The following is a 17,038-nucleotide window of genomic DNA, read 5'->3' on the forward strand; positions in this document are numbered from 1 at the left end:
TCCAATCAATTATGACACTTTACTACTGTAAAGTGTTACATGTCGGCGCAAAACCTCTTTCCTCTGGTTCAGAATGGATTTACTTTAATTGCATAAACGGTTCTGGACTAACAGTACTCAAAAACTGGAGCTAAAACTCAGGTGTCAAAGGGTCAGGCTGCACTCTAGCAGCAGCGCCATTTGGTCGTTGCATCCTGGCATTTTGCGGCGCAATATATGTAAGGGTTTTTGGCCGGTGAAGTGTGCATTATCACTTTTTAACGCACGCCGTGCTTCCACGAAGTGCGTTAAAAAGTCATAATGCACACTACGAAGGCCATTAACCCGCTTATACCATGGTCACTTACAAAAGAAATAAATAGTAACCGGTTTTTAGTCCTTGATTCTTGTATTTTATTTCAATTTGAATTGCTTTTTTCCCGAAAAGTGGACCGTGTGTTACGTGGTGCGGCGCGTTGTTTTGGTTTCGTGACAAACATTTATGCTATGTGACCAGAACTTCTTTTTGGGGCGTACGGTTTTCACTTTTTAATGCACACCCAGCAGCCAATCAGAATCGAATATTCACCTGGACCATATTATAAGGTTCAAATATCTGAACTTTGGCAAAAATTTCCCACTGCGCCAACCAGTCAGGAACTCAGCTTTGGCCCTCGACGTATTCGTGATGTGATACGTGGCTGGAGTTCAAAACCACCATGGAGGAGGAGAATCTGACCGTTGGCGTCTGGGCTCTTCCTGAACTATAGGATCTTTTTTTTTAGTTGCTTCAAGACAATAATCAATAGATCCTCTCATTAATTTTAAGTTTAATATTTTCCTCCTTGAACACATGTTTTTTGGACGGTGGGAGGAAGCCGAAGTCCCCGGAGAAAACCCACGCATGCGATAAAAACATGCAAACTCCACACAGAAAGGTTCCCCATTGGTGATTCTTTTTCAGACTTCTCCAGCCGGGACTTGAACCTTTCTTGCTGTGAGGCAAGAATGCTAACCACTGCGCCACCATGCAGCCCTGAAGCTCACTGTACTGGAGACGGGATTACCAGCGTTGAGCACCAAATTTGACGCGCATCAAAAGAGAGGTGGCGGGGCAGGACTTTGACGCAGGAATTGGGTTTGATGTGAAGGCAGCATAAGGAACACATGGACCCATATAAGAATGTTCCGAAATCCCAGGTGATTATTAAAGAACAGACGGAGAATCAAGCGCACCCGTTTCAGTGCATCTTTTCAGATCAAAGCTTCAAGCTATCAAACTAAACAGTCTCGTGGGAAATGCAATAGTCCACAGACTCCAAACATACCTGCATGTACCTGTGGGACAACAGGTCAGCCAGTTATGGGCAACAGAATATCTAAAGAAAACAAAAAACACGCTGGGGGGGGGCTCAATAAATGTGCATAACTTGTAAACACACTTTTATAAATCGAAATGTCAGGAAGAACCTCGGCTGACGGGCTATAAACAATCCCTTCCCGTTAAAACACTAGAATATTGACTCCCTAAAAAGTCCTGTTTTCCAAAACGCAGCATTTTAACTAACAAATATGAATCTCAAAACAACTCAAGACAAATATGAAACCAAACTTGAAGGATGTCATGATTTCACTGGATCGTCAGCTGGTCTGTGATGCTGCAGTACGAGGACAAATGTACCTTTTTCACTGATTATTCTCATCTTCTCCTATTTATTCACCAATAATACTGATAAAACTCTTGGTTATGAAAATATTCTCAGTAAAAACGTTTTTCCTTTTTTTTTTTCTATCCACCCTCAGGACTCTTGGGTAGAACAGCACCAAAATAGTTTGACTTTTACACTTTTTAAATGTGTTTCTGCTGGAATGGGCTTCTGCTTAAATCCATGAACGAATACTCACTAGCTAGAGTCAAAAGTCCTGCTACAAGTGCTGCTAATGCCAGATTAATTGGGTTTAATGCGCTGTGCTTATTGTAATTCAGCTCAGTGGTGCTGTGCGGTGAGGCTGAACCGAAAAATGCTAATAATGATAAAAGACCTAAAGCACTGAAGTTTCTCTAGGTTGGTTAAGAAGAGTAAGGTGGCCGCAGACTCAATCCTATTGATATGGATCATTTTGAGAAATTCCTTTCAATAGCTTTTCGAAAAGAAGGCCTTTTGTTTGTTCAGACGTGACAGTTGTTGGCGATAAACACAGCTAAGTCTTAATAAACCGGACCTCTCAGACACTCACTCATGACTGGATCTCTGGAGAGCCCACACTTAAATAACTCATCCTCTTTCAGCTCACGCTTCAAAGGACGGAGCGTTTCACTTGCTGAGGAGAAAACATAAATAATTGTACTTTACTTTGAGGTATTTTCACACTTTTCGGGTGTTTACAGTTACTTTGCAAATTGCACTCATTCTGTAACCTAAGTCAGTGGCTCTCAGGACCATGTGGAAAATTGAAAAGTCTCTTTTTAGCTGCAGCAAATATCCTCTGTCTTCTCTTCAGTAAAAGAAATCGATGCTGGCAAGGCCAGAAGATTTTATGTGCAGCAAGAATTTCTTTTTTAAGAGAAAAAAGAAAAAGTGATGGAGTCCCAGTAAAGCGGTGGGGGGGGGGGTTTAAGGAGTGATGGAGTGGCTCTATCTTCAGCTACATTGTCATGTAGACATTTTGTCTAATTTTCTGGTTCGTTGTGCTGAAATCCTACCAAAACTCACATCCACCACTCTCTCCATTTTCTTTGGAGGCTTCTCTGCCTTTTGCAAAGAAAACAGTTCTGGACTGTAAATGTGAGAGATTCAATTGAGGATGACATAAGTACAATTACTGAAACAAAATGGAAAGTGCTGCCTTATTTTACAGGCAGGTTTGAAATCGTCATAGTATGTTTTAATATTTAAAAGTGTCAGTGTTACGGCTGTGGCAGAATGGAAGAATAAGGGGAAAAATTTTCACCGTTTCTAGAACACATCAGCAATAAGCATTCTGAATGCTTATCAAAAACCTATAGTTTGTCTCAGGGGTTAACTTCTACTTACTATTTTGCCTCCATGTACTTGTGAAAATAAAAATAAAAAAATCACCGGCCAATTAAAGAAGGTGTGGAAAATGCAGGTGTTTTTTTATGGAAATGGAGAATATTTTTGCTTTCCTTTTAGATAGAAACCATGCTACAGCGGGAACTCTTATGGTCGTCGTTTTTGTGCCACCTCAGGGGATAAGCCACCAAATGAGGTCGAGTGTAAGAATCCCTTGCTCATCACGTGCACACTCCATACATGCAACATTTGAGCTCTGTCTGTCAGTAAGGGGTCAGTACTCAACACCTAACCTACATCATAACTTCCATTATCCTTACATAAGCTTCACGACATACTTACATCACACACGACAATGATACGTTCCATTTTTAAGATGTTCCTTAATGTGACAGAACTGTTAGTTACACCTGTTAATAATATTGATAATAATGAATCTTGTTTATATGATAAATGGCGTATACTTGTGTAGCGCTTTTCTACCTTCCTCGGAGGCCCCAAAGCACTTTACAGTCACAAACCCATTCACACATTCACACACTTCTGGCGGCTGGGGTTCAGTGTCTTGCCCAAGGACACTTCGACACATGGGTTGGCAATGCGAGAATCAAACCTCTTCCAATCAGAGGTCGACCGCCCTACCGCTGCGCCACGGCCGCCCACACAGATGGCGCCTTTCTGGGCACCCAAGGTCGCCTTACAGGTACAAAACACAAAAAAAACACAGTTGCAAGAATAAAACATCGGTTAAAAGTGAAAACAACAATAGAATCTTAGATGAATTAGGGTGGATATGCTAGTCTGTAGAAGTGGGTTTTGAGATTAAACCTGTGCTCCCCTTGAGATGCTGGCGTTCCTGTCTGCAACCCTACATGGGCCCAAACAACCCAAAAACCAACAGAACCCATACAACCCGAGTATTGGTGCATCTGACAAAGACTTTAAGGGTTTCATAAGAAACTGCCCTTCAATAAGCTTTTCTTGAGCAGCTTGTCTGCACATCTTTATGGTGTAGTGGTACTTGAAAGGAGGAAATGTGTTATCGACATCAGTATAGATGTGGACTGTCCATGTACTCTTTGTGTCCATTAGTTAATGGAAGGAACTGAATTGGTAGATGTCGATGAAGGTTCTCATGGTTAGAAATAAATATTAGGTATTTAAAACTAGAGTGTGACCAAACATCCGACCTCCGACCCGTTACGAGCTCCACAAACCCGAACCCTGAACCCAATTCAAAAGATTCACGATCTCATTTCTGACGCTCTGTAACTCACTCAAACTGTAACTCACTCAAACCTCACAAACTGAGCACTTCATTGAGCTCCTTCAGTGAGAGGAGTCACAGAGGACAGCGGTAATTGACAGAGGCAGCCATTCCTTACAGTAGGTCAGGACCTTTCCAAGTGATGAGAGTGTGAAACATCCTCCACTCTTTCACCTGCAGCCTTAGACCCCCGTCATGCGGGGGAGATTGAAATGCATCCCGCGGCAGGCGGCTCCATGTCACTGAGCCAGTTACCGCAGCAACCGATAATTCAGCCACTTGGATGAGGGGTCAGCCTCTATTTTATCCTTCATTTTACCCTCAACATCTCTCTCCTCCACACCTTTCAAGTCTGTTTTCCAATCTTTCTGGCCCTTAATAGTCTATCTTCTTTCACACACTGGATGGTTGACCTCTTCCACATCACCTCTCTGTTTGGAAAGCTGCGTCACAGTTGCCTCTGCGAGTATTATTGCAATTATTTTCACCCCGAGACTGTTATAAAGCCCCCTGACAGCCAGACACACTGATTCGTCTTGTCAGAGTCTCATCTCATATCCTCCTGTTTCCTCCGGTGAAAACTGAATTTTGCTCTCCTCTTGTCGGCTCTCAGGAGGATTCTTAATAAGTTTTCCACAAGTGACATTTAGGCATTCAGTCCTGCCAAAGAGGAGTTTGAAAATGTTCCTATCAGCCTAAAATATGAAAGTAACCTTCAAAGTGATGCAGGAAGCACCTGGAACATAACTAGCTCAGTGCTGCATGGATGCTCTGCAACATGATAGAACACAACATGAAGGGAAAGCAGCTGATGTGCCCTGACAGCTTTTTTTCCCCAGTAAGTAAACAAGAAAGACATCCGAAGAACTAGAATGCCAAAAGACCTTATCCATCAGTGAAACACACTTAAAGTTGCAGTGAATTTGAAAAGTTTGTCAGCTTTGGTTGCCCACTGATAGACGTGAATAAACACGTTAAATCAGTAATATGTGACCCCCAGCACTTTCTAAAAACTGTGTGTACGATTTCTTGACTGTAGTGGGCTAAATTCTGTCATTCTGTTTTTCATGACGTAGTTTTCATTAAATAGTTTATGTGTATTAAAATGTAAGTATAAGGGTTCAAACAATGGAGGCCGATTGGTTGACCCTCACGCATTTTCACCTCACCAAATCTGGTCCTCCTTGCAAAACATTTGGACACCCCTGTTTTAGGGGCTCCGTACCACACAGCACTGTCAATAAATTCCAGGAAGGAATAATCTGTAAAAGGTTAAGTAGAAGATGGATGGATGGTTAAGTAGAAGGACAACAATGGAGCTCAACATGTTTTGCTTACTTTCTTTTCACATCCTATTGTAAGTCTGATCCTACCATTAACCCAACGCAGCTGACCCGGTCAAGACTCTTTTCTTGGAAAACCAACAAAAGAATTAACCCTTTAAAACCACAGCTGTCACCAGTGACACGGAATAACGCACGCTACTGTAACTCTTCAACCATTTAGCCAATGAATGCAATTCCGTTGTGATCTGAGGCCGAGAAAGACAAATGAGTAACATTTTACGTTAGTAAAGTGTTAAATCTCCGGTGTTAAAGGGTTAAAACGTTTGAATTTTTTGGTAGTCTTTCAAACATTTGATATTGGGGCTGTGGACCCTCCTGTTGTATTTGGTCATACTGGGTGAAATGTAGACTATGGCTTGTTGTGGTTCTGGTGGTCTCTGCTCTGAGACTAGAATATTGTGTGTTTAAAATTCAAAGTTGGGTCATACCAAAGAATTTAAAAAGAGGGCTTCAGTATCTAAAGGTTGGATTAAGGGTTAAAACATCAAATGGTTCCTGAGCGCAGCTGGGAATTCAGGTTAGGGGGGCGCAGAGAACCAGTGTCACAACTTTAGGTGTGACAACTATTGGAACTCAAACTTTTACTTTTATAAAAACACTGTATTATTTTTTTCCTGTGGACTTGTAGCTTGATTGAATCCAGGATATATTTTTATTTGATTGCCTTCATTTGGCAAAGTGCTGACTAAGCAACCAAAACCTGGTCCACCTTAGACCAAGAATTTTGATTTTCTTGAGGTTAAACTGAACTAAAAGTAGTCAATGGCATAACTGCAATATCCTGGAAGTGAGAAAAAAAACTATTCAGGATGCTAAACTTAAGAAGCAGAACTCACAAAAAGTTTGAAAAATGGTCAGCGGGGTGTTTAGATGTATTAGAGGTACAGTCATTTCTATTAGTGACTCTAGCTTCTTCCTGCTTTTTCACAATAATCGCAATAAAACCTAAAACAAGCAATAAAGGTCCCATATCCCTAAATCTCACCGCCCGGAAACCTAAATGCAAGTTTTTTCAGCTAATGCCGCAGGTGTCTGTGCAGCAGTGTTTGTTAGAGGTAGGCAGCAGTCACATTATAACATGCCGCATAGTGGCTGCCAAGGTTTTAAGAAAAAGTTCAAATTAATCGGCAACCGGACATCGGTCAGTGGCCGCCCGGGTACCTCTGGAGGCAGGAAGGCAGGAAGGCAGAAGCGTGATAATCGAGTGATAGGAAGGTCTCCAAGGTCTCCAATCGTCTAATGATCAGCCGATTTCAAACTGCCACCCCTGTGTTGCCGTCCCACAGCCACCGTCTGACTGTTAGAAAGCGTGGGCACTCGACGATGGCTGCTAACATGGTCCGGGACCCTGGCGATCCCGGCCACCGTAGGTCCTGCATATGAATCCAGGTGTTGTTGGACCCTTGGACCTGCGCTTTGGGTGCTGGGCTTTGCCCCTGCTGTGTTTCTTGGGAGGCATGCTGTCAAAAAATTATAATGTGCGCTGCCTTTTATATACACCCATCCAGTAGACGGTGGCTTGGTGGAAATATTTACTCTTCGTCCCAACAGAGCTGGAAATCCTGCGATTTCATGATGACGTCACCACCGCCTACATTCATGACCATGGCACCACGCCAACAATTGTTTTTTAAATGAGGCGGTAGCAGCTAATCTTGAAGATCCCGCTGATGCCTGCTCCCCGCGCGGTGGCAGCTGTGTATGTAATCCTAGCATAAGTGGCATTCAGAACTCTAATTTTTCTAGGAAGTTTGGTTTTCCTCAGTTACTGCTTTGTTTCGGAGAACGTGTGAACGTGCAAAGCAAACCAGACAAAGGAAAGACCATTTTTTTCAACGTTCTCAGCCCGTTTGAACCCAATCCATGAACCTACTCCAGTTTGAAAGTGACCTTCATCCTCTCCAGTATTTTGGGTGTGACTAAATCGTTGTTGGACCGTCTCAAAAGGTGAACTTGAGAACAGAAGTCCCTTTAAGCTCTTGATGGAAGGTCAGGCCTTCAAGGGGGTGCACATTAGAGGTACATCGTCTGTCAGGGAAACGGGGATTTATGACGGGCTGGTATTAAGTTGTGGTGTAAAATTAGCAGTCAAAGCAGGGCAGAGATTACACCGTCCTTCTCTTAGAATCAGATTAGACAGTTGAAGGGGGTTGGGTGGTTTCATAGTCACTTAAGAGAGTGACACACTTGGACGGGCTCACTTCACCGGGCATTAAACACAATTAAAATAAAGCACAGTATTCCTCCCCACCTGGACTCTTAAACCTCTTGGCGCTCCCCTCACTAGTTGTAAATCCACTTGATCCATCTGTCCTCTTTAACTTACTGTTAGTCCTGCTTCCTTAAATCCCTCCTCACACTATATAAAGGCCGTTCTGCTGGATAGCAGTAATTCTGCACATCAGGTGCTCGGCATTAAAACATGACCTTAACCAGCATTTTAAATCAGCGCTTTTGCTGTCCTGTTTTTAGCCGTTGAATCAGACAGGGCAGGCACGTGCCTCCCAAGTTATTCAGTTGTCTTTGAATTATTCAGAATATAAATAATTAAAGCTATTGCAGCGAGCCAATTCATCTTTTTTTCTTCTCAAGCTCCTTCAGCACAGTGTTGGTGCAATTTCAGAGAAAAAAAGATGTCCTTGTTAAGTTTCCTTTATGTATTCAAACAGATTAAACAGAAAGCCGACGTCGAGGAATCCATTGAGGGACAAAGCGTCATTGAGAACAACAGCGTTTCCTGTTTCTGTTGGCGCTGAACAAACACTTCCTGTTAACAGAGGGTCAGAACATGAGGTGCATCGACACCCCAGGTGTACGTGAAGAGATGGAAAAAAACGGATGTTTTTCTGTTTGCCAGCAGTCAAAAGTGATGCATGGACTAACAACAAGTCTGCCGTGTTTTTTTCCTGCTTCTATGAACACTCGGAAGAGGGTTTGAGAATGCAGTGACAGCACAGAGGAGTACCAGAACTGTGGTCCTCCTCCAGCCCACCATCCTGGCTCTGTACACCCAACAGACGTGCTGCAGTCCCAGCTTGAACAGACAGCATGAAGTGGTGTTTACTCATACCGTTCACTATCATGAGCCTGGAAAACCGGTGTGTCCGGGCTGTTATCTGTGTGCGTGTGACCCAATAAACGGCCTATTCTCAAAGGGGGTAAATGTCAAAGTCTGTTTGCGGCCACCTATTGCCCCTAACTTTGACAGCGCATTCTGTTAAAACAGACTTCTCTACCGAACGCACTCTACTCTTGCTGGAATTTTGTCCTCTAAATACACTTCACACTAGTTCAGGGACTTATTTTCTCCTACTTTTAACTAAACTAAATCATTTTCTCGGCCGCGTAATGGACGTGTTAACAGTTGTTATCCTGTCTATCTGTGTGCAAAACAAGTTTCTGTCTCTGAGGTCAACCTGTTCCCGGTTGAACCTCCTCAGCTCAAAAGTCACAGGTTAATGATGGTGAGAGGGAGTTTATGTGACACTTGAGATGGGATGGTTTGGTGTACGAATCTGCAGATCCTGTAGGAGTCATTAAACCTTCAGCATCTATCATCGCCTGATGAGGCTCGCCGTTGAGGCCCCAGAGTTACTCATACATCATCAACCAACATCACCAAGAGCTACTTTTGGGTTCAGAGGACTTAGTGGTTTGCATTAAGGCACTTTGAGCACTTTTAGTGTCACAATGCTGATAAACAGACCTGCCATTAGTCAAACTAATGTCACATTTTGTTTATTGTAGGATGGCTTCCACTCCAGTTCATTCCGACCTATGAGTCGGCGTGCTAGCTGACAGCTTTTGATGTTTGAAAATCCCTTCTGTGTGTGGTGGGCTCATTATTCTTCGGTAGAAAATAAAGTTTTCAAACAGAACCATATTTTTCCATAATTCCCACCTGATGTTGGTTGCTGAATATGAATGTGTTTTTTGTTTGCATGCACTGCAGGTTTTCCCTGCATATGGCTGACGTGTTCTGGCGCAGGGGTGCAGGGACTAGGAGGAGAAGAGAAAGCAGGCGTAGTGGCTAGCCATACTTTCATGACATATTCAACTCTGGAAGACCTTTATTCTATTTTCAGCCATTTTGAGTGGTGTTTATGATGTTTGAACCCTTTGACAAACAGACCAACACACCAGCACCTTCCACAAACATGATTCCAGATGTCACACACATCAGCCAGGTCCGCCGCGGTGAGATCAGGGAATTGCTCCCTCAACTGTAAGCAAACTTCAGTTATGTGAGCTTGAAGTTTTATTTATGGGGTTAGGAGTAATTACATCTTTGCTTGATCTGGGGGTTATGTAATCAGCTTGAATATGTAGATTTTAGTGTTGGCCCATGTCCAATTCTGTTGTAATCTCCTCCAAAGATGTTATTGACTTATCATGGCTGTAATTAGTGTAAAAGCTCTTCTTTATGCAGCAGTGTTTGCTGAATAAACAAGAGGGAGGCTGAGACTTCTGATGCTTTTCTCAGGCGAGCTTTACAGTTTCAGTCGGAAACAGATAACCTTGCATTCCAGTGGAGGTCCACCATCATCATAGCCCTGGCCTGCAGGGGCCGCAGCTAAAAGAGGGAACTTAGTTGTAAATAATGTCTCTGTGTCGCGAAAGAGGTCGCTGCCGATGCGATTTCTCACCTTGCCGTCTGTCGTGTCTCTTTGCCTTGCAGTTATGTGGCTGTGGACTGCTTGGCGTGGGCATCTGGCTCTCTGTGTCGCAGGGCAGCTTCGCCACCTTCTCACCCTCATTCCCCTCACTGTCAGCTGCCAACATGGTCATTGCCATAGGTGCAATCGTCATGGTAACTGGCTTTCTTGGCTGCCTGGGCGCCATCAAGGAGAATAAGTGCCTGCTTCTGAGTGTGAGTAACATCTGAATTTCTTTATGAGAATTTTTTTGAATGTTGACATATAAATACACACCATGTGGGGTAAAAAATTATTTGTCTGTCGCTGGTTGTGGAGGTTTTTTTCACCTAAAAAACTAAGTTTGGTCTGTAATGTTTATCATAGAAACACCTTAACTGTGAGGAGAAGAACATAAAAAAATAAGCCAGGAAATCACATTGTTACATTTTTTAAAAAGAATGTGTTTGTAAAATGGAGCAAAAAAAGGATTTGTGCAATAATAAAACATCACTACTTTGTAAGGTAAGCCTCGTTTTAATGATGGGGGTCAAAGGTCTCCTGTTGACAAAACACTGTTGCTGCTATTTTGGTCCATACTCCCATGCAGATCTTCTCTAGAGCTCTGATGTTTTGGGTCTCTTTCTGGAAAAAGCAAGACTTCTAACCCCCTCCACAGATTCCATGTTGGACTAAGGTCCAGAAACTGGCTAGACAGCTCCAAAACCTGAAATTGCTTTTTACGATGCCACTCCTTCGTTGCCACGGTGATGTGTTTAGGATCATTGTCCCACTGGAAGATTAAACCATGCCTATCCTTAATGTTCTTGCTGATTGAAACAGGTTCTTGTCCAAATATCTTGGATCCATTCATGTTTTCCTTCATACAGATCAGTCGTCCTGTCCCCTTTTGCAGAAGAGCAGTCCCAAACCATGATATTTTCACCTCCATGCTTCACAGCAGATATGGTGTTCTTTGGACGCAACTCCACATTCTTCTCACCTCCAAACACGGCGAGTGGCGTTTATCACTAGAACGCCCAGGATTTTTCACTCCCCCTGCAGCGTCCAGAGCACAGCCAAATGGCTGGGTGGCTCGAAATGACTAATTCAACAGCCTTCAATTAGCCACCTTTCATTTGTAAATGCAGCACCAACCACCCGATCATCTGGATGAAGACATGTCCTAGCTAACCACATTCTTTACTCAGATCAGGGTGGGGGAGGTTTTTCTGCTTCAGAAGAGCCTCCAAGCTTTGACAAACTTTGACTCCCAGTGTGTCAACTGAAAAACCAAGATGCCTTATTTTTACTACCCTGAGCAGACATTGAAAATGATCCTGGACATGCGACGCTTGGCGCTCATGTCATCCAAGCACTAAGGGGTTCACCTTTTTTTCTCCAGTTCACCATTCACAATCTCGTTTAGATTATTTATTAGTCAGTAACTCCCTTTTGAAAGAAATTAAAAGTTCCAACATTCATCCAATTATTATCAGTGACCATGCACCAGTTTCTGTTACTATTTCAAGGGAAGTACCCAGACCCTCGGGTTCAACCTGGAGGTTTAATACGTCTCTGTTAAAAGACCAGGAATTTATTGAATTCTTTAAAAAAGAGTGGGCAACCTTCTTAGAATTCAACGATACTTCTGAAATATCACCAAGTATTCTTTGGGAAGCAGCAAAAGCAGTCATGAGAGGGAAAATCATCTCTTATTCAACGCATAAAAAACGCAAGGAGAAAGCAGATTTATTAGAATTAGGAAATAAAATAAAAACTCTGGAGACTGCTTATGCTGCTTCTGCACAGGAACACATACTGGGCGACCTGAAAAATTTAAAACTGCAGTTAAATGACATCATCAATAAACAAACACAATTCCAGATACAAAGGCTTCGACTGGAAAGATATGAAAACTCAAATAAATCTGGCAAATTTCTAGCTAATCAGCTTAAAATTAATAAAGAAAAATCAACAATCACTTCGATTATGGACCAAACAGGGAATGTCACCCATGACCCGGTAAAAATTAATAATGCGTTTAAAGACTTTTATCAAAACTTATACACTCCACAGATCAATCCATCAGAACAAAGCATCAACTCATTTCTCAACAATATAAACCTGCCCAAGTTAAACGAAGATCAAATCACAAATTTAGACTCTCCGCTCTCGTTGTCTGAGCTTCATGAAGCTCTGTTACTTATGCCTAATGGTAAAGCACCAGGGCCTGACGGCTTTCCTGCAGAGTTTTATAAGGAATTCTGGGAACAACTGGCACCAACGTTTTATAAAACGGTAAAATTTATCAATGAAAGCCAATCTCTACCACCTAACATGAACTCTGCCAACATTATCCTTCTTCTAAAACCAGACAAAGACCCCACGAGTCCTTCAAGCTATCGCCCCATTTCTTTAATTAATGCAGATGTAAAAATTATCTGCAAAGCACTAGCACAGAGAATAGAAAAAGTCACTCCTCACATAATTGACTTTGATCAAACTGGATTCATCAAAGGCAGACACTCGGATGACAATGTCCGCAGACTCGTTAACATAATAGACTTTGCCACCATCAAAAACCAGGAAATGACTATACTATCACTGGATGCTGAAAAAGCCTTTGATAGAGTTAATTGGAAGTTCCTCATTGCTGCCCTCCATAAGTTTGGGTTTGGAGAATCATTCATCAATTGGATCAAAATATTATATCACAACCCCAATGCATCAGTTAGAACTAATAAACAGACTTCCAACAGGTTTTTTCTTGGAAGAGGAACTAGACAGGGTTGCCCACTCTCCCCCTCGCTTTTTGCAATATTTATCGAGCCTCTAGCTGCAGCAATAAGACAGAATGAGAGTATTAAAGGAATTAAAACCAAACACAGCCATCATAAAATTAGTCTCTATGCAGATGACATATTACTGTTTTTAAGTAATATACATTCTGTAAATGAAACGGCAACAATCATTAATGAATTCTCTTCTATATCAGACTATTCCATTAATTGGAATAAATCTGTTTTATTACCACTGAACAGTAATGCGGAGCAAGGACTCACAATACCAGTTAAATCAGGCAATATAAAATATCTAGGTATTTATTTTTCCCCCAAAATATCAGAACTGGTGCTGCTAAACTACACCCCATTACTGAAAAACATACAGGACGACCTAACACGCTGGACCAACCTGCCTTTGTCCCTTATGGGCAAGGTAGCCACGGTTAAAATGAAAATCTTACCCAAAGTTAATTATCTCTTCTCAATGATTCCCACACAACCGCCATTAAAATGGTTCAAAACATTAGACTCATCCATATCAAGCTTTCTATGGAACAATAAACCTGCAAGAATTAGTCTAAAAACTTTAAAATCTGCAAAAAGCTGTGGAGGATTAGAATTACCTAACTTCCACAATTACTTTCTTGCAAATAGATTACAATACATCTTAAAATGGTTAAAAAATAATCCAGAAACCAACTCATGGTTAGACTTGGAACAGGCGTTATGTGGAAAGATCAACCTGTCAGATCTTCCATTTATTAGTCAAATAGTTAAAAAACAGGATTGTTTCAAAAGTATTAATATAAATGCCACTTTAACAGCCTGGTGGGAATTTCTCAAAATATCAAAATCATCAATTCAACCGTGCAAAATGACACCCATCTGGAACAACCCAGACATCCTCATAAACAAAAAAATTATCCACTTCCCAGCTTGGCAAGCAGGGGGCATAAAACAACTAGAGCACATAATTATTGATAGAAGATTCATAACTCCCCAGGAACTTCAAGACAAACATGGAATATATAACTTCTTGGAATATCAGCAACTTAAATCAATTATTACTAAAAAGTTTAAATACAGAGACAACGATTTAAAGCTACCAGATGTAGTTACCACTCTGATCAATTTCTCAATGAATAAAACTCTCTCCAAAATATACAAACTTTTATGTAATTTAGATAACAATATTTCACTTCCGACAACAAAATGGGATGCGGATTTGAGCATCAGCACAGATGAAAGTTTTTGGTCAGAACTTTGTCTAAACACCTTTAAAATGACAAAAAATCCAAATCTGCAGCTAATCCATTTCAAAACTCTTCACAGAATTTACTACACTGGACAGAGGATGTTCAAGATGGGTCTCAGTAACTCAGACATTTGTCAGCACTGTGACAGTAATCTACCCGACAATTACATGCATGCACTATGGTTCTGCACGCCTGTCCAGGCTCTCTGGCAGCAGGTATGTGCCGATCTATCAGTCTGGCTTAAGGTTTCAATCACAGCTTCACCGTCACTTTGTGTGCTTGGTGACATGAGTGCCATCGATGTAGAAGGAGGATTAGGCTCTATCATTTTCATAACTCTTTGCATTGCTAAAAAAACTATTTTAATAAATTGGAAAAGCAAAAAAAATATAAATATAAGTCAACACAGAAATCTGCTGCTTGATCATATCAGCTTGGAAAAAATGTCAGCCCAAAGTTCAAGTAACTTTGAAAGAATTCGGTCTCTCTGGTCTCCCATAGCTAACTCCGTGACTTAGGGGGTGGGGGGGGCATGGTCGTCGCTGCTCCTTGCCCTTCTGCCGTGGGCCGGGGTGGGGGTCGGGGCCTCCGGTGCCTGGCCGGGGGTGGTGGGGGCTCCGTTGGTCGGGGGGTCGGGTCCGGCGCCTGGGTGGGGCGGCCTGGGGCGCTGCGTGGTCCTCTGGGCTTGGGTGTGGGGGTGCGTGGTGGGGGGGGTGGGGTGGTGGTCTGGCTTGGCTTGGGGGGGTGGTCCCTTTGCCTGTGCTGGGGGGGGTTGGCGGGGGGCGCTGCTCGGGGGGGGGGGCCCAGCGGCGCTGGATGGGCTTCCCGTCTACACCTGGGGCTGGGATCGGCCCTTCCCTGGCTCTGGGGCGGGACGGGACAACCCTCTTGGGGCCCCCGGTCGCTCTGGGTGTCATCCGCTTCGGCTGCGGGGTCTGGGGGTGGGGTGGGGTGGGGGTCTTGTCGGCCCTGTCCTGTGGGGGGGCATTCTGGGGGAGGGGGGGGGCCACTATTGGTACGGGGCAGGGGGGGTTGACGGGTCGGGGTCTCCGCTGAGGCCATCGGCGGTTTCCCCGGCCGGTTGGCTGCCTCGGTCCCGTCGAGGCCTGACCAGAGCTCTTCTAGGGCCGGCGTTTGGGGGTGGGGGCCTGGGCTTGCTCCGGGGGGGGCCGGCGCTTTCTGGCTCCCCTCTCTCTGTGTGGGGGTGGTGGTGCTGGGCCTGGGGTGTCTGCGCCTCCGGGGGTGGGGCCCCGGGGCTGGGTGGGCCTGGCCCCCTTGCTGGGGGGGGGGGGGGGGGGGGACGGCTGTTTGACCACCGGGGGACAGTCTATCATCTGTCCCCAACTTACCCCCTTCCTCATATAACCTCATAATAGGGTGAGGGGGTGGGGGGCTTAGCCTGCGATGAGCCTTGGGGGGGGGGTTTACTAGGCAGTGACCCCCCTCCTGTGGTTGCCGTATGGAGTGGGCCCCCCCTCTTTCGGTTTTATTTGCACCTTAGACATGTAGGGCCCTTGGTAGGGGGGGTGCTTGGACATCACTGCCAGCAAGCAGCGGATGTCCTCCTAGCACCCTACCCGCCAATTTTAACCGCACCTTAGACATTTAGGGCCCCTTGGTGGGGAGGGTGAGGGGACGTCACTGTGAGTAATCAGGAGACGTCCCCTTAGTGCCCTACCCGCCAATTTTAACCGCACCCCCCTTAGTACACACACCCCTCCCCCCTCAATATATACATCCCAACATAAACACACACACATGCACACACACACTCTCTCAAACACACATACACGCACACACATTTTGCAAGGAAGGTGGGACCTAGGACCATCTGTCCCCTGCCTCTTCCCTGGTGGGGGGTACGGGCCCCTTTGCAACGGCGGCTGTGTCCCCGGGGTGCTGGCTTCCTGGGCCCGGCGGTGCTCTCTCCGCGCGGTGGGGGGGTTCACATTACATCTGAGCCGGGGGTGTTCGTGTCCCTGGGGGGTGGGTTCTGGTCCTTGCTCCTGAGTGCTGGGCCCCGCCAAATTTCCAACTGTGGCCGAGCCTGGTCGGGCCATATTTACAACACCCCTTGTGGGCCCTCTTTTTTCCCCGGGGTTCCCCCCTCCTGGGCGGGGGCGGCGGGCCCCTGCCTCGCTCCTCCCTGGACCAACCGTTGGCCGGGCGGATGGCTGCCTGGAGTGCGGAGTGGGTCTCCCTTGGGGGGTCCTGGCCCGTACCTGGGGTTGGGGCGGGGGGATGCCCGGAACTCCTGGGTGGTGGTGGGGTGCTCGTCTGGGGCTGTGGGCGTCCTTCTCCGGTGGGGCCCTGCGTTGGGTTCTCCCGGCGCGGCGGGGGGGCTGCTCTCCTGGTTGGGCTGGGGCGGCGCCCTCTTTCCCTCCGTGCCTCCCTGCTCTCTGGCTCTGGGGGCCTTGCGGCGGCCCTGCTGGCCCTGGCCTGGGTGGCGGGCTTGGTCGCCCGGGCGGCGGTTGTTCCCTGCCGGTTCCCGTGTGGTGTTGGGGGGAATCCGGCTGCCGCTGCTGGTGCGGTGGGGGTCTTGGGGTGGGGATGGCTGGGCACTCTCCCTCCTTCTTTTCACGTTCCACCATCCATTTTAGAAGAACATAAACACTCACCTGAGCACAGGTGTCAGCTCAACAGACTGAATGACTGAAATATTTCACACTAGTTGGTTTTAAGGCATAAGTATGCGTGTGAACACTATCTGTTTTGTGTACATGTCGACAGGTGGA

At 45.0% G+C, this 17,038-nt stretch overlaps 1 protein-coding gene across 2 annotated transcripts in view; it reads left to right on the plus strand.

The window, feature by feature from the left end:
• LOC101157694 (tetraspanin-9) overlaps positions 1–17,038 on the plus strand; it is a 285,376-nt gene that overhangs the window by 220,528 nt on the left and 47,810 nt on the right. For both annotated transcript variants that reach the window (XM_011476510.3, XM_004069855.4), the window contains one exon: positions 10,306–10,497. In XM_011476510.3, coding sequence (XP_011474812.1) covers positions 10,306–10,497 — 192 coding nt within the window. The remainder of the gene's footprint in view (positions 1–10,305; positions 10,498–17,038) is intronic.

Source organism: Oryzias latipes, chromosome 6 (genome assembly GCF_002234675.1).
Source record: "Oryzias latipes chromosome 6, ASM223467v1".
Taxonomy (NCBI): domain Eukaryota; kingdom Metazoa; phylum Chordata; class Actinopteri; order Beloniformes; family Adrianichthyidae; genus Oryzias; species Oryzias latipes.